Source organism: Mus caroli, unplaced genomic scaffold (genome assembly GCF_978045245.1).
Source record: "Mus caroli unplaced genomic scaffold, Mus_caroli_1 scaffold_4, whole genome shotgun sequence".
In the NCBI taxonomy this organism is placed as follows: domain Eukaryota; kingdom Metazoa; phylum Chordata; class Mammalia; order Rodentia; family Muridae; genus Mus; species Mus caroli.
In genome coordinates this window covers 120,051,805-120,074,655 of record NW_028227259.1, presented here as the reverse complement: position 1 = coordinate 120,074,655, position 22,851 = coordinate 120,051,805, and the positions used below count along the sequence as shown (strand labels likewise).

General features: G+C 49.7%; 1 protein-coding gene across 15 annotated transcripts in view; it reads right to left on the bottom strand.

Annotated features, from left to right (window-relative positions):
* Cit (citron rho-interacting serine/threonine kinase) overlaps positions 1–22,851 on the bottom strand; it is a 163,238-nt gene that overhangs the window by 98,711 nt on the left and 41,676 nt on the right. For all 15 annotated transcript variants that reach the window (XM_085837071.1, XM_085837070.1, XM_085837073.1 and 12 more), the window contains 2 exons: positions 22,618–22,771; positions 620–803 (listed from right to left, as the gene is read on the bottom strand). In XM_085837071.1, the coding sequence (XP_085693197.1) occupies positions 620–803; positions 22,618–22,771 (338 nt within the window). The remainder of the gene's footprint in view (positions 1–619; positions 804–22,617; positions 22,772–22,851) is intronic.

Below are 22,851 nucleotides of genomic sequence, written 5' to 3'. Positions count from 1 at the left end.
GAAGGAACGGGGCTTCTTCTGGCCACCAGTGCTCTCTCCCTACTTGGAATGGCTCAGCTGCCAGATCCCTGATCTTGCAGCATACTTGGACAGGAGCCCAGCGTCATCTCTCTGCTAGAGCTCTGGTTCAGCCACTTGCAGCTCGGTTAAACCCATCGGGAAACCCTTTAGGCTGGTGAGATCCGGTGTTTCGGATCCTTTCCGATATAGCCAGGGTTCCGGCCATCCTCTCTCTTGAGACGGATGGACAGACGGCTCAGTTTAACTCATCCAAGGTTCCCCTTTTAACCGGGTATCTGCACTGCTAGAAATCTCCCACTCTTCTCCTCCCTCTAAATAAGACTAAAGATGGGAAAAACTGACCCAAAGTGCCCAGCTGACTGTTCAGATGCCATGGACAGGAAGGAACAGGCACCTAACACGCCATGCAGAACCGAGCATCAACAGTCTAGCCCCAGGAGCCCCAAACAGGCAGCCCAGAGGCTTCCCTCCGACGCACTCCCCCAACCCTCCCACCAGCACAGCACAGCACAGCACAGCACCAGCATCAGCACCAGCACCTTTGGCTCTGTGTACCGGGCATCCATGCAGGTCCACACAGAGAGTCACCGTCACTTACTCGGATCTACCAAGATACCCCAGTGCCTTGCTGTACGAAAATCCCACAAACGGCAGCTCTTCGCCTGAGAAGCCCGAGGGGCTCAGCTGGCACACAGAGGATGAAACCCACGAATTCTTCTCTGGTTCATCAAAATTGGAGGTGTCATCGTCAGACTTGAGGGTGGGGACGAAGGGGGGAGGAGCTGGTTAAAAGAAAAACAAGGGGGGGGAGAAAAATTCAGAATTCCACACTGTTGCAGAGGGGGAAAAAGCGCCTTACTCCTTAGGCGTTTGGAGACAGCACTGCAGCGACTGCTTTCAACCCAGCTCCTAGCGCAGGCAGACCCAGCCTCGGCTCTTACAGCAACAAGAGATTAACCCCTTCGCTGCCAACATGGCCACCAACCCGCAGACAGCTTGCCTCTCTGGGCAGTGGGTGAGGTGAAAGATAAACTCAGACAGGTCAGTTGGACCCCGCTGAAGTGCTTGGGCAACTCACCCGGGGAAGGCAGCTCCTGCCTCATTATTTCCAGCAGCCTTCCATCCCTGGACAGCTGGAGTGCTGGGGTGCCGGGTGACCTAAGCCCATTGAGCCCCTCTTCCAGAGAGGTCTAAAATGATTAATAGTTGGTGATATTCATGGCTGTCAGATGGAAGACGTGCATGTCTCATGACTTAGCCGGAATGAGGGGAGAGAACAGGACAGTGGGCTTAGGAAGCCGTACAACCGCGGTTGGGTCACCACTGCAGTCTGGTTCATTCATAGCCAGCTGAGTCTACTCAGAGATCCTATTAACCACTTTTTTTTTCCTTTTTAGTTCATTATCTCCCCCCAAAACCCCCCACTCCCCTCAACACACCCCTGCCCATCGAATCCACCGCAGTTCGACCAGCATAATCAAAAGACAGCCAGATAAAGTTGCAGTGGTTTACAGCACCCAGCACCAGTGCGGGGGGACATAGAGACCCACAGAAGCACATCTGTGGCGAGGCTCCTACCTCCTTATGGCATGACTCCCAGCTGGGGAGGGGGGTGGAATCACATCGTCTCTGCTGCCTGCAGACCTACTAGGCTCTCTCACTCAGGCGAGTGAGCGGCTGTCCATCAGTCACCAGGAGGCTGCCCATCGTGGGGGGCTCCCAGGGGCATTTCCAGTCAGAAGTGTTACCATGGTTGCAGGCTGGGGCGTCCGCAGTGGACCAGGCAGAGGGAAGTTGGCAAGCCGGCATCACATCCCCCGCAGTGCAGGCTGCATGCTACCACCTCCCCACCCCTCAGTGCGTGCTCTGGCGGTAACCCCACCTGGCCGCCCTGCGTGGCAGGGGCCAATGCCGATCTGAGTGACGGAGCCGCATGAGTCACTGCCCGCCAGGGCTCGCTAGAGCTCCCCCTAGGACAGTTGTCACAGCCCTTCACGGTCCAGACTTCTTTTTTAACCTCTTGTTTTCCAGACAGAGTTCTGTGCTGGGGGCCGGGTGGGGGGTGAGCAGCACGCACGCCTTCAGCCCCACAGACTCAGAAGGAGCTGGCTGTTGCTGAAGCATTCCCGGGAACAACGGTCAAAGCAGTGCCGGGCAGAGAAGTAACCAGAGTGATGTGGAGGGGTGCGGAGGAAGAGGGAGGTGAATGCGGAGGGGTGGCGGTTGCTTCTGGGATATGCAAAAGAACAGTCTCTGAGGTGCACGGAGGTGAGGTGGGGAAGAGAAGATCAGGGAATGTGAAATGAGCGCTAGCAGAGACTTATCTAACACCTCCAGGCTCTCTGGGGAGCATCTCAGCCTTCCCTGCTGGAGTCAGAAGCTCCGGGGCTTAAAGCTTTCAACATTAGCTTATGGGACAGGAACTGGGACTGGAAGCAGGGGTTCGCATCCCCTGTGCACCCATAAACGGGGGAGTGCAAATCTAATGGTGGTGCAAACCCGATCTGACCGCGTACTCACCCAATGCCTCCTTTGGAAGATTAAAATTGAAATCACAGAAACTACAATATATGATGACCAAAAGGAAGTGCTTCCATCCCGAGATAAGGACAGCGAGATAAACTGACTGACAAAATACGTAGGTGACTCTGACACAGAAACAGGGTGGCTTAATGGCTCCCAATTCCACCCACTCCAGCTCTATGACCCTGGGAAAGACACTCAGCCTCTGTAGGCATCTGTGGCGCGGTCATGTCTGGCTTTGAAAGAGTGTCCCTACGCGGTGAAGGCTGGCCTCAAACTTGTGACGCTCCTGCCTCTGCACCTGACTGTTAGGCGAATCTATGCAAAGTGCTCAGTGTGGCTTGCCTCTGCACCTGACTGTTAGGGGAATCTATGCAAAGTGCTCAGTGTGGCTTCTGGCGCGCTCGGTGAACACCCATGAAGGTGACCTGTGGCCGGCCGTTATCATTGCTGGCACACAGTGCACGATGTGGCAGACCTTAGCAGCCGCTCAAGTCCAGTGAGACAGCGCGGCATCTGCGCTGAGTAGAGTTGGTCTCTGCTATCTATACAAGGCACAGGCACGCCAAGGTGAGTGTTTGTGTTAATTGTACCATGGCGTTATAATTCCTCGCAGAAGTTGAATCCCTTTCCACTATATACTAATTTATCTGTAGGAGACGAAAATAGAATTCCATTTCTGTGTGAGGAAGATGATTAATAGAGAGGTAGGAGCCACCCTCAGTGAAGTAATTATGATTTCTGAATTTCTGTACTATAAAATAAGGCTCATCTGTAAAGTTTTGCCATGCTCAAAGCATTACTGCGGTCAAGATTAGAAAAGAGGCTTGGGCTGCCAGTACAGGCCTATCACCCAGTCACTCGGGAGGCTGAGGCAGGGGGATCAGAGGGCAAGGGCCTGCCTGGGCTACAGATGATAAACTCAAGGAGCATAGTGAGACTCAGTCTCTGAGGGTTGTGGGGAGGTTGGGGAGTTGAGTCAGCCAACATAAGGGGCTGAGAACAATCCCCACAGGTTACAAATAAATAAAGCCAAGCAGGATGGCACAGCCTCATCACCAGCACTGAGTGGAGCGGTGGAGGCTGGAAGATCTCTGGCATTCCATGGCTGGCCAGCCTGGCCTACATGGGGAGTTCAAGGCCAGGGAGAGATCACATCTCAGAGAGAGAAAGGAGAAAAGCTAAAGTGGTGGCTCCATGGTTAAGGGCATTTTCAACTCTTCCAGGATGAGGGTTCAATTCCTGCCTTCCTTACAGCAGCTCATAACCATCTTTCTCTCCAGCTCCAAAGAGCTGATGACCTCTTCTGGCCTCCACAAGCATCTGGAACATATGCAGGCACAGCCACAGACACAGACAAAAACCAGATACAGAAAACATTGTTTTCATTTTTTAAAGGTGAATGGTACCTAAGAAACGACACCTGAGACTGTCCACTGGCCTCTACATGCAGAAACACACACCTGCATGCACACATACACACACGTACATACACACACATATACATATATACATATACACACATACAGATACATACACACATACACACATACATACACACACATACACACATGTACACACACACATGTGCGCACAAGAGGCTGAGAATATAGTTCAATGGTAGAATGCTACCTAGCATGGGCAAGACCCTGAGTTCAATCCCCAGCACCGAGGGGTGGGAGTAGGAGGGGGATATAGAAAGAAAGAAGGTCAGATAATTTTCAAGTTGAGGGAAGGGAGAACTGATAGCACAGATTAAAAGCTAAAGACGTCGACCTCTTGCCAGGTGGTCAGTTCAGAACAGGGTCCTCGGTAAAGGAAGGTTTCATGGGGTTGCGCTCACACGGCCTGAGAAGTCGCAGCCTCAAAGCCGAGGAAGTGGCCCAGAAATGAGCCAACTCCCCAAGAAGGGTGAGGATGCCCACCCCCTCATCTAGGCCCTTTAGAAGGGAAGAGCTATGGTGACTACTTAGAAACTGCAGCTGGGGCACCTGGCTACATGGGTAGTGCCCCAGGATCCGGGAGCGTGGGAAATGAAGAGTGTTGAGCCTGTGAACACACTCCACCAGGGGGAGGGCTACCCTTCTTCCATAGAGAGTGCACTGAGACTGAGGTGAGAGAGCCAGCTCTCTGAAGCCTAAGAAAAGAGCAAGCTAAGCCAGGTGCACTGGCGCGTCCCCATAGTCTGCAGAACAGGAGTTCTAGAGTATCCTGGGGACATGCCAAGGCTGCGCGCCAACACGATGAAAGAGGAAAGTGACCTGAAGGGCCAGGAGAGGCGGTCACAGTGGCGCACACCAGAAACCTAGCTAGGGCAAGAAAATTGTGAGTTCTATGTGAGCCTAGGCTATACAGCGAGCCTCTGTGTCAAAACACCAAACAGAGTAGACATATTGCTTTATCACAGAAGTAAGTTGATATTCTAACCCACGAATGAGGAACCAAGAACACCTGAAAGGCATGCAGAAGGGTAAGGTCTTGTTACTGGCTCGGAGGTTAGGAGCAGATGCTGTTCTTGCAGAGATCACCTGATCCCATACCCACAGCGAACTGCAGGCAGCTCACAACCACCTGTATCTCCCTACGGGAGGCCTGCCGGGACACTCTCGCGTGCGCGCACGCACACACGCGCACACACACACACAAATGATAAAAAGAAATGTTTTTTTTAAAGGAGTAAAGTTGAAAACTCAATGTTAAATGCAGATCTAACGAACTGTCAACGTCACACAATTGAAATCATCTGGGAAGAGTCCCAAGGAGAGACTGTCCAAATCAGGATGGCCTGAGGGTTTCTTGTGATTATGCTCTCGTTGATGATGGACGTGAGGAGCCCCAGTCTAAAATGGATGGCCTGAGTCCCTGGGTCTGAGCCCTCAGTTGTATAAAAGAAATGAGCTGAGCAACAGTGCGCATGCGCACGTTCTCTCTGCTGGGGACTGCGGACGTGATGTGACTGGCTACTCCAAGTTCACGCTTCGACGGCTGCAGCAGTAGACCATCAGGTGGAAGCCTGAGCTGAATAAAGCCTTCCTTCCCCCAAAACTGCTACTGTCCCGGTGTTTATCACAGCAAAACGGAAAGGGAACCAGGTCAGCGGGTTAAATGAGCTACAGATAAGCTCAGTGACCCACCAGGGAGACTTGAGGAGTACGCTCTCTCTGTAGATGCAGGGTCAGCAAGGTCTGCTGGCTAGAAATGCCCCACCCTAGGTGAATCACAGGCGCCTGGCTCAGGGAGTTCCTGTAGACCACCCCCACGGTGGCGAGGAGACAGAGGCACAGGAGCTCTGAGACACACACAGAGGGAGAAAGCTAAAAGCCTGGATGTGACATCTAGAAACAACCGTGTAGGGTCGGGACAAATTTGTTAGACAGGAGGGGGTTGCGGGAGAAGACAGCCTAGCGGACCCTCTTAAGTGGAGACTACGCCCACTGTCAACACAGAAGAGGCCCGATCCATCACCCTCTGGCACCCAGGGAACAGTCTGAGGACCACAGCTTCATTGGGAGCGGAGGGAGTGACGGATGGAATCCCAGAGAGCAGCATGTGGAAGGGGCCGGGTAGACAGCCCTCCATCACCCTGAGCTCCGAGAGAGCACGCTCTCAAAAAGGTCACTGGCAACCTCACCCTCAGCCTCTGGGTCCCTTCTCGCCCTCTTGAAGCCAAGCCAAAGGAGCAGTGTAGCATACCCCTGTCCCCTCTGCATCTTCCCTTAGTGAACTACTTCACTTCTGATACAGATGGAAACAAAAAACCCAAACCCCACTCAAGCCTAAAACCTACATGTCTGACACCACACTGATGGGAGAGGCAGGAAGCCGGGAATAGTTCTTGGACGTTGTATGCCACATGGTTTGTTTTGTTTTCTTTTGTGTTGACCTTTATACAATTTAGGAGGGGAGGATGAGGCTGGAGGGCGCTCAGTGGGTAGAAATGCTTGCCACGCAAACCTAACAACCCGAGCTCAGATTCCACGGACGAACTCTCGGCCCTCCTGTGATGGAGCTAGAGATGGAGACGGGAGAACGCCTACAAGCTCACAGGTGAGGCGGCCTGCAGAATGCAGCACAGCAGCAAGAAGAGCAAGAGAGACCATGCCTCAGGAGGACGCAAAGTGGAGAGAACTGACTGCAGGAGATGGCCCTGTGACTGACACACGTGCACGGCGGCAGCACATGTGGCAGCTCCTACACTACACACACGTGTAAATAAACAAAAAAAAAAAAGGAATTAGTATCTCACTGAAACGGTGATGAGCAGTGTGTTACATTTACACTGACCCAGCACATTGTGATGCTGCTGACCGGGCACGTATCGAGCAAAGGCATGTCTGAATGGCCTGAGTGTGCCTCTCCAGCCAGTGCCTGATGTTTGGATGGAACGAAAAGGCTTTAAAGCCGAGATCGTTCCATCTGAAAAGTATGCTAATGAGCCCCTATGTGAATATTTTCCGGTACACTGTCAAGGTATCTGTCATGGAGTCGCTGGCTCTCCTCACACAACATGCCTACCACACTGACGAATGACAAGTCCATGTGCAGCAAGACATTAAGCCTCTGCTCAGTGTAAAACGTGGGAGAAAAACGGGGGTGGGGGGAGCTTTCCCTGTGTTTTTAAAAATAAACCAACAATGTCTGGGGTGGAGGCGTGGCACATCCTCCTTAGTGGCAGAGGTAACTTTGAGGGGAGCCCCACCCCACCCCTGGTTATAAGACAGAACGAGGCTCTCAGACACAAAGGCTATTTTAAGGACTGTAGTTAATTTCCCTTCATAAACACCCCCACCCCAAGTCCTCCTTCCTTCCGACCCTCTCTTCTCTAATCCTGACATTCATTAAAATCTTTAGAGGGGAAAATGTATTGTCTTCAAACATGTTTTCTTTTAAACAGTAGTGAAGTTAAGAGGTGTCTTGCCGTAAGAGGTGTAAGTGACATAAGGGCCCTTGCCCTCCTGGCTCACGGCCCACTGAACTCTCCATTCCCACCTGTTGTTTTTCTACAGCCGCAGACAAGCCTGTCTTGGTTGGGTCTACTGTCTCTAGCTCTCTGCAGGGGAATCTCCTTTCTGCTAAGGAAGACCTGGAATGCCACGCGCGCTGCTGAACACCTATCAGAGCACCACCCCGCCGCCCTCAGTCGGTGTTTAATATGGATTCTGTTGGAGGAACGCGTGACAAGAACCCCCGGGATGTGGGCTAATTTCTCAGACTTGATGTGTCACTCCGTGCAACACAGCACTTGTATGAAACTCAGGTGGTGATATACTTCAGAGTGCTCATCTGCGCATGAAGAACCGGCATCTCTCAAAAAAGGGTGAGAAAGGAAAAGCCAGGCGTGGTGGCTCCCATGGTTTAGGAGGCTGAGGCAGGAGAAGCAATAGTTACAAAGCTGAAGAGGACTACACAGCAAGACACTGTCTCCAAAAACCGAGGGGGAGGGGGAGAGGTTGGGGGGGAGCAAAGGGAGGGGGGGGGGAGAGGGGGGAAGGGGAGATGGGGAGTCCGGGAGGGAGAGAGAGGAGGAGGGGGAGGGGAAGGGGGGAGAGTGAGGGGGGCTAAGTCTACTCCTGAACTCTTAATCACTCATCCGAGTGACTGACAGACACTGTACTGAATTGATTGTGGCAGAAGCTGTGTCACAAAGGACAAAGGCGTGAGTAAAGGGTGTGATGACGTCACAAATCAGAACCTTGTCTGGATGGGCAGTGAGCACTGCCACTTGATGCTGGTAACGGTCAGCTAATGAGCTACAATCAAAGGCGCTTTCAGTTCACTCCAGCTTCATGGTGTCTTGCCCCTTGATGGACAAAGCAGAGCGTGCGCTCAAATATGAAGATGTAAAAAAAAAAATCTTACTTACACGATAAAGGAAGCTCTGAGCTGGAGAGGGAGCTGTCTGCATCACTAAGGGGTCGGGCTGTAGGTGTGAAAAGCAGAGGTATAAAAGGGTTTCTGAATATTCCAAAAAGCTGGTAGCATGGGAGGGATGGAATCTCAAGAGCTAAAAGCTCCCTCTGTGAACTCGAGTGGGGAAGAGAGGTGCTTTAAAGCCCATAGCTGGAGTGGCGGTCCAAGAGAGCTGTGGGTAAGGCTGATCTTGAAGAGAGAGTCCAGGATTGAACTTGACTGAAGATAATATCAGGGAGAGACTTTAGCAGACTGCACAGATGCAATCTTTTATAGTGGTGGACAGAAGGGGGTCGGTGCTAGAATTTTGCCCAAGATGTCTGTAACAGTCAATGTGACCAACTGCACACTCGGGAGGTGAGTGACGACTGGCTCCAAGAGGGAGGATGTGGTGAGCAGGGACCTCGGAAACACCCAGGGATGGGTTCTTCCTATGAGAGAAGGACTAGAGTGGAAAGACGTGAAAGACAGCTTTATCTGAGGTCTCACGGAAACAATGCAGGCAAGGAAGTTAAGTCAAATAGACATGTGTAATCCAGCCCATGAGAAGAGATTCCATTGCCCAGAGCCTCAGGCCCACCCCCTGGTCCCCTCTCTTCGGGGTACAGAATAGTGAGGATAACCTGAGCCACCCAACCTCACATTATACAAGAATCAAGAATCTGACAGAGCACAACGACCAGTTTGTGACAGCCGTAAGTAAATGTGACCTCGTCTCCTCGACTCCCCAGAGAGCCAGGAATAGACTTTAAGGTAACACTGTCTTGGTGATCAATTTTTACCATGCTGTCTTTGAGATAAATAAGGAAATTAGCATAGGAAAGTTTGCTTCCATCAATTAATCAACTAAAGAATGCTGGCACCTGTCCGCTAACAGCTAGGCCAATATCCCTTCAGGTGAGGATCGCCATGGGTGGCAGGATTGGAGTGTTCTGACCTCAGCGTTAAGTGCTTGGGGGCTGGAGAGATGAACAGTTGTGGTCCCTCCAAAGGACAACAGTTTGGCTTCAAGCACCTTTATCTAGTGGCTCCCAACCACCTAGAGCTCTGGCTTTAGAGGATCTGACGCCCTCTTCTGGCCTCTTCAGGTACCTACACTCAATGTGCACATACCAATGCAAATAAATGCACCCATACATATAAATAGTTGAAAATTAAAAAGAAAAAACCCAGGCTGGAGAGATGGCTCAGCAGATAAGAGCTTTGGCTGCTCTTCCGGAGGACCCGGGTTCAATCCCTAACACCCACATCCATAGCTCACAACCGTCTGCAACTCCAGTCCCAGGGTGTGAGCCGTTCTTCTCACCTCCAATGGCACCAGAGAGGCATCTGGTGCGTAGACATCCATGCAAGGAAAACACACACACACAAACCTGCTTTAAAACCAAATAAATCTTTAAAAATATTAAGTACTCTGTGACTGAAGTACTTTTCCTCCCAAAAACTTATACACTTAGAGATGTGCTCCCTCCACCTCTGGCCAGCAACTGAACCAGATTTTTCCACCATAGATCGACTCCTCCTCACTCGCCCTTGGCTAGGTGTTCAGCAATCCGTGAGCAACTACATTAGGCTAGAAATACTCAAAAGAGGAACATTTCCAGTTTGCAAGAGAGTCATGACTGCACTTCTCTACTGGTCTGGATTTGGAGGGTTTCTGTCCGATGATATCCACTGGGACACCTTTCAGCAGAAGGCAGGAGGTGTGTCTCTATTCCTGTATCCCATCCCAACTCCCAACCCCTGGATCTGCTCCCAAACCCCAGCAATCTTGATTTTCAATGCTTCTCCCCTGAATCACGTGCATCCATGAGCACGGAGAGGCTGCATTCTTTGTGGTCCTCTTCATCTCGGTTTCCAACACCTGAAAATTTTGTATTTTTTTTTTTCTTGGATACATGGTATGTAACCTTGGCTGGCCTTGAACTCAATGGCTGCCTCATTACCTTCCTGGGTGCTGGGATTAAAGGCATGTGCCACTGCACTTGGCTGAGGCTTTTTACTCATAAATGTTTATAAAAAAACCAAAACTTTCACGCCCACAGATATCTAAGAAGTAAGATGGCTGTCCCCCAGCTCCGGCCCTCTCCTGGCAAGTCTGCTGACAGCTGACACAAACATGGCACCCACTGTTGCTGCAGCAGGATGCTTCAGTCCAGGGTCTCCCATCAGTGGCATCTTGGCATTTAAAACTGGGAAAGTCCTCGTTGGTGGGGTGTACTGGCTAGTTTTGTTTTTTTTTTTTTTAAAGATTTATTTATTTATTATATGTAAGTACACTGTAGCTGTCTTCAGACACTCCAGAAGAGGGCGCCAGATCTCGTTGCGGATGGTTGTGAGCCACCATGTGGTTGCTGGGATTTGAACTCTGGACCTTCGGAAGAGCAGTCGGGTGCTCTTACCCACTGAGCCATCTCACCAGCCCTGTACTGGCTAGTTTTGTATCAACTTGACACAGCTGGAGTTATCACAGAGAAAGGAGCTTCAGTTGAGGAAATTCCTCCATGAGGTCCAACTGTAAGGCATTTTCTCAATTAGTGATCAAGGGGGAAAGGCCCCTTGTGGGTGGTGCCATCTCTGGGCTGGTAGTCTTGGTTCTATAAGAGAGTAGGCTGAGCAAGCCAGGGGAAGCAAGCCAGTAAAGAACATCCCTCCATGGCCTCTGCATCAGCTCCTGCTTCCTGATCTGCTTGAGTTCCAGTCCTGACTTCCTTGGTGATGAACAGCAGTGTGGAAGTGTAAGCCGAATAAATCCTTTCCTCCCTAACTTGCTTCTTGGTCATGATGTTTGTGCAGGAATAGAAACCCTGACTAAGACATGGGGTTTGCAGAATTACACATAGCCTTGGTCTCTACCCACATCGGCACCCCCAACCTATCAAAAAAACCTTGAAGACTGTCATGTTCACTGTCAATTGAGAACTACTATCTACAGATAAGAACTTTTAAGAACTATTGCTATTGTTGTTGCTGTCCCTGTTCTGAGCGCAGGTATGTATGGCATGGGGGTGCATGACAGCGTGGAGGTGGAGAACAGAGGACAACTCTCGGGAGTCCGTTTCCTCCTTCCACCACGCCGTAGAGTAGATTTTTTCACCTGCTCAGCCGTTTCACCAGTCCTAGAGAAAGGCCTTAGCAGAAACATAACCAGGACCTGTGAGGTGGTTCAGGGGGTGAGGAGCCTCACCGTGAGAGCCAAACCCCTAAGTGATGCCCAGGCTCCTCGGGATAAGAAGTAAGTCAACTCTCAAAAGGTGTCCTTTGACCTCTACACGTGCACCATGGGACACACAGGCACACACACACACACATACAAACACACATACATAAATGTATTAAAATATTTAAGGGAAAAAAAAAAAGCAAGACACATGACCACAGGGCCTCACACACACACACCCGTGACAAACTGCCCACCCCACACCTGACCCTATGTTCAGTTTTCCCCTCATGTTTCAAAGGACACCTCTTTGTTTAAGTCAGAAACCAGCGGGCTCCTATTCTAGTTTGTTTGATGTCTATTTCAACCTGAACACTCTTCTTCCTTAAGAGGAAAAAGAACGGATCTGTCTAAGGAACCTTGCAGAATTTCTCACACTCTGGTCTTGGTGGCCAGTTCCCTTGGAGCATCATGTAAGGTGTCTGTCCCCTGTGTTTCTTGTTGATTGGCAGATAAACCCACGGCCTTCTGGGCGTCCATGTGCCCCTTTTCTGTGAGCATCACCAAGGATGGGTTGTCAGCTCGCTGTCACATGACACTCGGGAGCACAGAGCCCCTGACCTCACTTCTTGTGATGTGAAAACTGGTCCATGAGTTTGACGCCATCCAGATCCCCACCAGCACCTCCTCTCCAGTCTCCCTCCTGATGCGCTCCACACCCAGGCTGGTCTCTATCTCCGAGCCGTTTACTTGCTGCTCTTCAGACACTCTACTCCACCTCCCATGTACTAGCACACCCACCCTTTGGTTACCCCGGCACAGCTCAAAGAGAAAGGCAGGCTGACGCTGGCTTAACAACGTCAGAGTAGTGAAGATGCTGCCTCAGCTCCTCGGGAGTGACCAATGACATCTCTTCCTGGCATCAATGTGTGCTCCCTACATTTGTATGCATCTTGTGTGTTTCGAGACACTGCGGTGCTTTTGACTGTGCCCTGCAAGGCCAGCGGAGCTAACTTTGCAGTTTACAGGAGCCAGAGGAACAAGCGCCAAACCTCTCTACCCCTGCTGAGGTGAGGGAGAAAATTCTGAATTTGAGTGTATTCTAAGGGATAGTGGCATAGCTTCTTTACCAAGTCCAATGTCATACATAGCTGTGTGTGTGTGTGTGTGTGAGAGAGAGAGAGACACCATGTATATATGAAAGTTCAGAAGATCTCATGTGTGTTGTATTTTGGTATATGTAATTGTGGGTACAGGAGTGTGTCAGTTTGTGTGTGCGTGTGTGTATGTGTGTGCGTGTATGTGTGTGTTTGACCATGTATGTATGAATGTTCAGAAGATCTCATGTGTGTGTTGTATTTGGATATATGTAACTGTGGGTACAGGAGTGTGTGTGTGTGTGTGTGTGTGTATTCAATGTCCAGTATCTTAATCACGCTCCACCTTAGTTTTTGAAGCGGAGTCTGTCACTAATCCTGGTGCTTGCCAATCTGACTGGACTAGTTGGCCCACATACGCCAGCTATCCTCCTGTCTCCACCTCCCCAGCACTGGGATCATGGGAGCAAGCCAAGTCTGTCTTTTTACATGGAGCTGGCATCTAACCTCAGGTCATCCTGCTTGCACTAGCACATACTTTACCAGCAGAGCTGTCTCCCCAGACCTCTAAGCCTTCACATCGAGATCGTAGAGGAGGACAACTTAAGCCTACCTCCACAGCTGACTATACCCCAAGACACGGATGACTCTGGGTCCAGCCGTTCAGAGTCCTAGTGAGCCTCACGGCACTGCTGTGAAGGGTGTGTAAAATGGAGCAACTGCTATGGAAAAGGTCAACATGTGTACCAGCTCATCTGACCACTCCATCCCTGTTTAGACCAGAGAAAGGAATGGATGCATGCGTCTGCCAACCATTGCACACGTGGTAAGAGCAATCATATTTCAGGGGCCAAAAGCTGGAGGCAACCCCAATGTCCCCTGGCAGGCAATGAGATAAACAACAGACTCCCCAACCCAACAACAAAAAGCAGTGAACTGTGGGCCACACCTCAGCAGGAGGAACGTGACAACAGAGTGGAGTATGAGAAGACAGACAGGAACTCTAGGGATACAAGCAGAACTACCCACCAAGCTCGGGGTCAGTTCTGTTGTTCCTAGTGACAAAGGACGGGATGAGGAAGGACAAAGGGGAGGGCATGGAGGGTCACGGGGGAGAGGAGAAATGGTCTATAAATCCTAATTCATATGTTTTGCAGGGGGGGGGAGGGTGCTTATTCGGCTTCCACCTGGTGGTGACGTCACACGTCTAAATGCATATCCAAGTTTAAATTGTACACATGGACATGTGTGTCTCTTATTCTTCAACAAAGCTGTGTCCCATGGCTGGAGTGGAGGTATTTTCCTCTCTGTCCCATCCTGGTTAGGGAGCAACGACTCTGCCTCCTCCTTCCTGCAAGGGGGAAGAATTAGACAGACACACCCGGTCTCCTCCTCACTTGCCCCTTCCGCGAGGAAGGAGCTCACGGCACTCCGCAGAACTGAGCGATAGCTGACCATGTCTAACTAGGAGGTAGGACTCTGTGCCTTTTCAGGTCCCAGCTCAGCACCTCCTCTTCTCGATGCCGGCATCCAGACTTGGCAGGCACTCAGCCGACTGGCTCCTGTCCTTGCTCCCAGAGGCCTCTGCGGCAAGGCCAGCCTGCCTATGAATCCAAGTTTAACGGTCTTCTGTGGGATGGACAGATTTATCAGCCTCAAAGGTTATTGAACACTCCTCGCACCTAGGGGTCAGTCTTGGTCAGGGAGGTCTCAGGTCTCCACCTCTGAGTGCTACAAGTTGAGTCTCCACCACCAGGGTGCATAACACTGGCCATATTTATTGTCTCTGGATTAACACAACGGAAACCATGGCCACCACCCCCTCAGCCATGGACCACCTGTGCCACCTGCTCTGTCCTTAGGATGTCATCCCTGCGACTTCCGCAACAGTCCCCTTTGCTTCCAGCCAACCTTCACCCTCGGAGAACGAGCGTGAATGCAATCAACACTCTTCATAGAACTGATTAGAGAGTTGGCTGCTGAACAGAGTCCCAGATGTTTAATATAATTTCAAATCTCTGGCCAAATCATCTCCGTGCCTGCTTGTTTATGAAAGAGCTTTCAGCAATCGAGAGCTGAATGGGGGGTGGGGGTGTCCAATTTCTGGGTTCCCTAACAAACCTAGTCTCATGGCCCATCTTCTCCATAAAAAAGCATTTTCTTATCTCATTTGGAACTGATCCAGTTGAAATCTGGGCCTGGACCACTGGCTTGGGCTGAGGGGTACAGAAAAAAAAAAAAGCAGACCCACGGAGGGGCACACGTCGGAGGGACACGGTCCATCACGTCACAAGGGGCCTTAGGTATGGGGAAAACAGTAAGGAGACTCCCTACGAGTCAGTGTCTAGAAAACCAAGTCTTTGGAGAACAAATCCTTCTAGTCCTTCCTGAAGCGCATCTCCCTTAACGCTCCACGTGACTCTCCTCGCTAAGCCCACCAGGAAACCGAGATTCCCAGATCACCCTTCCATAGGCCACAGACCAAGATTCCCTTGTTTGGACTCTGAACCAGTACTTTATTTCCTGAGCCTGAAATACCCTTCACCCAGATCACAACGCTCCTGCATCTTAACACTGCAGTCTTCTCTAGAGTAAGTTGTCTCCATTTATAATGCAGAATATATACTTTTAATATCGCTGGATGTGGCCTCCAAACTCTTGCTAAGGAGAAAAGGGCCATAATCCTAATTCATAAGCAGTTAGCTCCTTTTAGCCTATTTCTCCTCTTCATCACTTACTGTGTAAAAACAGAACAGCCCCCAGGAGACGCATAAATATCCCCTGCCTACTCCCTAAGAGGCTACCAAGTCCTGCCTGGATCTCTCTGTCATTCCATTGCCACGTTCCAGCCAGTTAAGTTCCTGCATGCTCTATAGCAACCCACCCTCCCCTCAGCCTCCTGCTCCCAGCTGCTGATACCCAGGGGGCTGCAGTTTTTCTTCCTTGCTTCCTCTGGTTCCTACGCAGGCCAGGAGGAGACTGGCAGAGAGACACATTTCAGGGTCAGCCGAGCCATAAAGAGAGGCTCACCTGCATCCTCTTCACAGTAGCTGACAAAATGAAGCATTTCCAGAGGCCTGGCCAGGCAATGGGAGCTCTGAACCTGGCAGCTTTGAAAGAGGCTAAGAGCGAGCGAGTGATCACACCACACAACGCGCTGTGTTACAGGCGAAACGCTCAAATACAGAAACGGAAGGCAGGTGTTGCCACTATAAGGGAGTCTTGTTTGGGAGGGAGACAAATGCTGTCCACAAGAAATAGCCATTGGAGACGGGGGTCTTACGAAACCTTGGCTTCATTCTTTTCAACGATCTGCAGAAATATCCTGCCAGTTTGAACACCTAAGTTATTAAGAAGCAGAGCAAGGACATGGTCTGAAGGACAGGAGGTGATGGTATTTTACATTACCATAGAATAGACCAGAAAGTTAAACGGGAAACTATGTGCAGATCCCTGGCACATAGCAGGGGCTTAACATTCCAATCTAATACTTGCCTAAGAGGTCTTAATGAAGGATGCTTACCCCATCCTTCACTGACAGGGAGAGACAACAGTGAACTGGAAACCAAGAGAAAGAAGCAAATTCCCTTTGGCTATCAAATGAAGAAGAGGTTATAGCATCATCTTGAAGGATGCACCGTCTATCTGAAGGAAAAGCTTTACATGCCTCAGGAGTACGGCATAAAAATCCAAAAATTCTGGGCTGGTGAGCAGGCTTAGCAGGTGAAGGTGCTTGCTGCCAAGTTGATGACATGAGTTCAATTCCCAGGACCCACATGGTGAAAGGAGGCCACTGACTCTCGCAAGTTGTCCACGGACCTCCATTCTCATACCACCAAGGCACATGTGTACACCCCTCAAAACCACACACACACATGCTCACACACATATGCTCACATACACACACATGCTCACACACACATGCTCACACACATAAACACATATGATCACACACACATACACCCACACACATAAACACACATGCTCACATACACACATGCTTATACACGTACATATGCTCACACCCATATACACACATGCTTGCAGACATACTCACATATAAATACTCACACACATAAACACATATGCTCTTTCTCACACACACACATGCACACACACACTCTTGTAAATAAATAAATGAAAAAATTTAAAATTAAGTCAACAATTCTTAGCAGTTACATCCACCCATGGGAGTCCTTAGCCAAAAAAAAAAAAAAAAACATCCTCCTCCCATGCAGAGCCTAAAAGTCAAAACGAGGAAGACCCTCAAAGATGAGCAAGAAGAGATGCCTGACACATCTGGTTTTCTCCTCCCCTGTAGCTTTGTAAACCCTAATATACACAGGGATCACCGAGGGATCTTATTAAAACATAGCTTCCAACTTAGGACCGAGCCTCTGCATCTCTAACAAGCTCCCAGGTGACGACAGTGCTATTGGTCCATGGAATCCGAGTAGAAATCCACAGTCCGGGTAGGAACGTCCTACTGACCCCGGCAACAGTTCCAGGGCTCGTTAGCAGTAGCAGTCTTGGGGAATTAACATTATTGGAATGTTGTTCTTCCTCATGAAGTTCTCCACCGGCTACAACTGAATCCCTTGACTCTCCCCCTCAAGAGACCAAGAGCAACATCTGGAGACATTTTTTGAGTCTCGCAACTACAGAAGGGGGATGCTAACTGGCATTGTGGGTAGAAGCCAGGGATACTGAGAGGAACACTGCAGGTTACCCAGCAGCCCTACAACCAAGAATCGTCTGTCCTCACACGTGAGCAGTGCCCAAGTTGGGAGACCCTACTCTAAATAAGCAGGACAGTCTGTGCCACGCCCTTGGGGCTGCAGATCCAAACTTTTAAGGCATGACATCAGTCCCATGTCCTTTCCCAGCTTAGCTCTGAGACTCGAAGGATCACAAGGGCAGATGCTCCTTAGTGGAGAAGGGTTTCCAGTCTACACAGACAGTCTACGGTCTGTGTTTTGGGTAAGGTCAGGCATGTGTGACTCAGTAACTCAGTGAGGGAACCTACAAAGCAGGAAACCTTAAGATTAACAATCCACGGGACTCAAAACCACACTGGTTCTCTATATGAGCTTGAGCAAGTTACAGTATTATCCACATCTGTAAGATGGATCTAACACCCAAGGGTTTTGAAGCAATACCATGTGACATATTACAATGTCTTACAGTGAGATAAGATAAATGCACCCCACACTGCTAAAGGTCTGCAATATTAAAAAGAGGAAGCTATATGGTGGCGCTTACTTTATACACAAGATTTTCAAGACTGTCCCTCGGCAAAGGGTGCCTCCTCTTCAGCCGGATGCACCCTCCCATCCCAAAGGTTTACAGTTGTGTGAGCAGATTCTTACAGTACAGCTCCCACCTTCCCGAGGCCAAGGAGAGCAGGGAAAGTGACATCTATTTGGAAAACTGGCTCAATGTGCTGTCAGCATGGGCTCGCCACTGAGTCACTATGGCTGGATCAAAACAAACTGTACTCCCTGCTAACAAATGCTACCGGACCTGGAAAACCGCAAGAATCCGGCAAGAACTGCTTCATGCTGAGAACAGGGAAAGGACCATGTCAGGAGTGAAAGCGCCCCCACCCCCACCCCCACCCCCGATGACACTCAAGTAGAGACTTCACGGTCACGCCTTTGTCATCCTTGAGACGTGGAGGCCTTGGGGGAAAGGTGCCTGTGTGCCAGTTCCATTGAGGGAAAACATGTTAAAAGATGTGCTCTGGGGAAGTGCCAGACACCAAAACCTTCCCACTGATGGGAGCAGACAGCGGCCAGGAAACCCCCTAGGTATGAAAGTGGAGAGCCCCGACTGGCTCCCAGGACCCTAGAGAAATCAAGCCAGGTTAAAAAGAATCTGAAACACTGGGCAGCATTACATAGCCCTGAGCAGCTTGCTGGGTTAAAGAGTCCCTGCTGAGACCTGGAGCTCAGACCTGAAATAATGTCACAAGCAAGAGACAGAGGACATACCATCATCACATGAAACTGGGAACCATCTGAGCCATGCAAGGGTGCCTGAACACACACCTGTGCGACAGTAACTGCTCAGAGTCACTGCCTTAGCAGAAGAATAAAAACGCTTGAACTGGTCAGATGCCTGGGTCAATGGCTATTGCACCTAGGAGGGCAAGGATGCTCTGCCTGCCCCTGAGGGGAAGAAGAAGTGAGTCTTCCCTCCCCTGCTACCACGCCCCACCTTCCTCACCCCCCACCCCGTGTTGTCAATCAACCTGCCTGGACCCTTCTTAAACTGCATGTCTGTATCCCGCCAGGACCACCTCTTGAGATAATGCATTTTCGACGATTATTACCTGCTGTGTTAAGCGCTTCTTTCATTGGTTACAACAAGAAAAAGAAGAATTAGAGGTGAGACTGCAAAGAGGCTAATGTTGCTTTCATCAAGGAACAATATCTTGTTGTGGGAAGCGGAAGTGTTCAGCAGGCCAGGAATCACAAGGCATTGATGCCACTGACCGTGAACTTGGGAAGGCTGATGGCCATGAGGTCTCTGGGCTGATGAGAGTAGCTCCGCGTGTGTTTGTGAGGGACAGAGCTGGACAAAGGCGTAATTCATGTTAGAAAACAGCTCAGATCTCGAGTACGGCGCGGTGTTCTGATTCACAAGGCCGTGAGCTGATTGCAAACACACAAAGAGAAAGGAGAAACACCTGCTAGCAGGCACCGGATGAATGCCATATCATCTCTGTATGGTCGGGGCTCACCGGGCACCTACCAAGCCTCTGAGAGAGCTACCCTAAACTGGAATGAGCCACCTCAAAACAAACACCATGTGATCTGGTCTGCGACAGGAGAGGGACCCGCGTGGTAAAAGCTGGTTTGAGTAGAATATTATAAGACAATTTTAGTCTCAGTTTTTGACAAGGGAGTCGCTGTTCTGTCAGAGCCATCCACAGAGGAAGCAAGAGCCCCCACAGGTGCCGCGTCAGCTCTAAGGTCCAGAGGTACCGTGTCAGTTCTGCAACTTTTCTGAAGTCTGATAGTACCAAATACAAGGTTGACTGAAATTAAGAGAATTTCTGTAAGCAAACCTGTTTTGTAAATCTTTGGAGCCACTCACTACACCAGGAGCTGGCAGTCAATAAAAGTCTCGAGGTCTTTCTGGATTTGGGTTTGTGTACGTGTGGGTGCATGCGTGTGTGCGCACGCATGTGTGCTTGCGTGCTGGGAACCAAACTCTGGTCCTCTGGAAGAGCAGCAGGTGTGTGTGCTTGCGTGCTGGGAACCAAACTCTGGTCCTCTGGAAGAGCAGCAGGTGCTCTTAATTAGTGAGCCACTTCTGCAGCCCTTTCTCCACCTTCTGAAAGACCTCTGCTGTCCAATCATCTGTGGCCTCCGAAGGCCACTGCACTCATAAGTGCGCACATAAGTAAATAAAATCTTTCTTTCAAAGCACTGGAGGGACACTGTGTCTATGCTGAGCACCTTCCCTATGCTGCTGTTTCTGGTCCCCGAGTCCCTAAATGAAACATCAGGATGACTATTCGGGACGTTTCCATATCAGGTGTTGAGGCAGGTCTCTCAGACGCGACTGAAAGCAGACAGGATGACGCTTGCAACGTACATGCAACTGATGTGTCATTTTGTACTCAGACAAACTTGGGCAGCCTTGGACTTAGAGATCCAAAAAGGAGGAGCATCGTCCCTTGTCCCTGGGACCAACGCCCCCTCCCAATCAGGGAGGGTAAACTCTCCTGGCAAAACCAACATGAAGTGCTACCAAAACACAAAATAAAGTTACTCAGATAATTAACCACCATTCACCGACTCACCTAAGTGGAAGTGTGTTGTTAGGGATAATTAGCAAGCTCATGCATAAAAACATTAATTGCTTGTTCAAGAAGATGAGATAAAAAAGGCAAGACAAGGAAAGATTAAGGACTTGAATAACATCTAAAGGATAGTCTATCAAATCTTTCTACGAGCAAATGAAAATATATTACTGATTAGAAAGTCTCATCTCGGGAAACTGGGAGGGAATTGTCTGAATCTTAGAAAACAATGAACCAGCGTGTCTACCCAATGCTATGGCTTAGGGCTTAAACGTCTCTTTTCAAAGGCCATGGTTTGAAAGCTTGGTCACCATACTATGGCACTCCTAGGAGGTAGTGGCACCTTCGTTAAGCCGGACTTGGTGGGTGGGTGAGGTCACTGCAGGACCCCAAAGGGGATATTGAGGTACAACTCCTCCCCTCTTTGGGCTTCCCACCTGCCACAAGGTAGATGAGCCTCACACTGCATGCTCCCACTGTGGAGCACTAAGCCACCACGGGCCCAGGGCATCAAAGCACAGAGGCCACGGGCTGGAACCTCTGAAAATCCTTAGCCTTAATTAACTCTCTCTCACTTCAGGTTGATTTTCCTTGGATATTTTACCACAGTGACAGAAGGCTAGCACACAGAAGAAAAGCTGTCAGAAAGGCTCTATAGAAATACAGTCTGCTGAAATACCTCAGCAGGTGGTTAGAGAAAAATCAAAACGGCCTCTGGCTCAAAATACTAGATCCCAACAGTGATATTGTTGTCAACCAGACAAAACCTAGACTAAGAAATGGGACACCTGTGGGAGGCTACCTTGTTTGTGTTAACTCAAGTGGTTAAGAGCCGCCCACTGTGGGCGGCACCATTCCCTAGGTGGGAGCCTGGACTGTTCGAGCTGAGAGAGGAGCAGAGCAGAGCTGAGCTGCAACCACCAGTGCCTGCGGATATGAACTGCCAGCTGTTTCAAGCTCTCGCCACTCTGACTTTGCCACAAAGCTGGTCTATAACTTTGAATTGTGAGCAGAGTAGACCCTTTCTCTTTGAGTACTTTACTGCAGTAACAGGAAAAAGTCAAGATGCTAGCCATTCTTACACCTCAGCTGATGGCATAAGAGGTTACAGAGTCCCTCATCCTAAATACATGTCTAAGCACAGAGGTAATTTTATATATTTAATGCAGGCACTCAGGAGGGAATTTTCCACCTGGGATATCATCTTGATGCTCTAAACTTTCAGATATTGGAGTATTTTCTTTCTTTCTTTCTTTCTTTTTTTGATTAGGAACTTTCAACCTGTAATCACAGCTCCAATTAGAAGCTCAGACTTGCCACCTAAAAAAAAAAAACCAGCTTCTACTTGCCCTGTCTCCCAGCAGCACCAAAAATAAAATAAACACAACGTGCAACAGGAGAGCCAACACCTTACTCTGTGTTGATCACTGGGCTAGGTCACGGGGTCACCTTCAATCAACAACACAGTAAATAGAAAAAGACTTCAGAACAAAAATCACCGATTCATAAGGATAAATAAACGAATGCGCTTCTTGGTGCTGTTGATGGCAAATCAGATTCTTGTTCTTAATGACTTGATTTCAGTTTACACTGATTATACAGTGAGGTGTGACTGAGTCCCTGAATGTATGCGGGTTCAGATTCGACATGCTCTGAGCAAAGAGAAGCACCGCTGGAGGAAGTGTATCAACACAGGTGTTCTGGGTCTCATGCCAGGCTCGGGTCCCAGGCAGAGCCCCAGCTGCCAACCTCTGCCTCTTCACACACACCCCACCCCCCAATCACACTCCCCTTAGGAAGATGAAATAGCCAGGCTGTGTTTCCTCTTGGAAGGACCTGACAGGCCCAGGAACAACCCTTGAACTCTGCCAACTTGCACCTCTAACTCTTAGAAATGTGCTGGTGGCCATAGAGAGACGGGGCTTGGTAACCGACCCACTTCTGCGAAGATGGTTATAGTCATCGAAGACGGCTGTATCCTTAGCTCTCTCTATGGCTGTAAATAATTGAAGGCCCTCTTCAATGTCGGTTTCGGGCAGCTTTGCCATCGTTCTCAATCCCAGACCCCGGCTGAAGGAGTGCGAGTTACTTACAGTTACGGATGTTGTTCCAGTCCGTTCTGGCAAAGAAAGGGTGGCAGCAGAGACCCTCGAACTTCAGTCTCTCTTTCTGGACACACAGCAGACTCTGAAGCAGATCAAGGAGCTCACTGCTAACTTTGGGGTCATCTGGGAACTTCAAAAACCGCTATTCAAAAAAAGGGAAAAAAAAAAAAAAAAAAGATTTCCTTAGCCGTGATTCGGTTCATGTCCTGAAGTAAGGAGGAG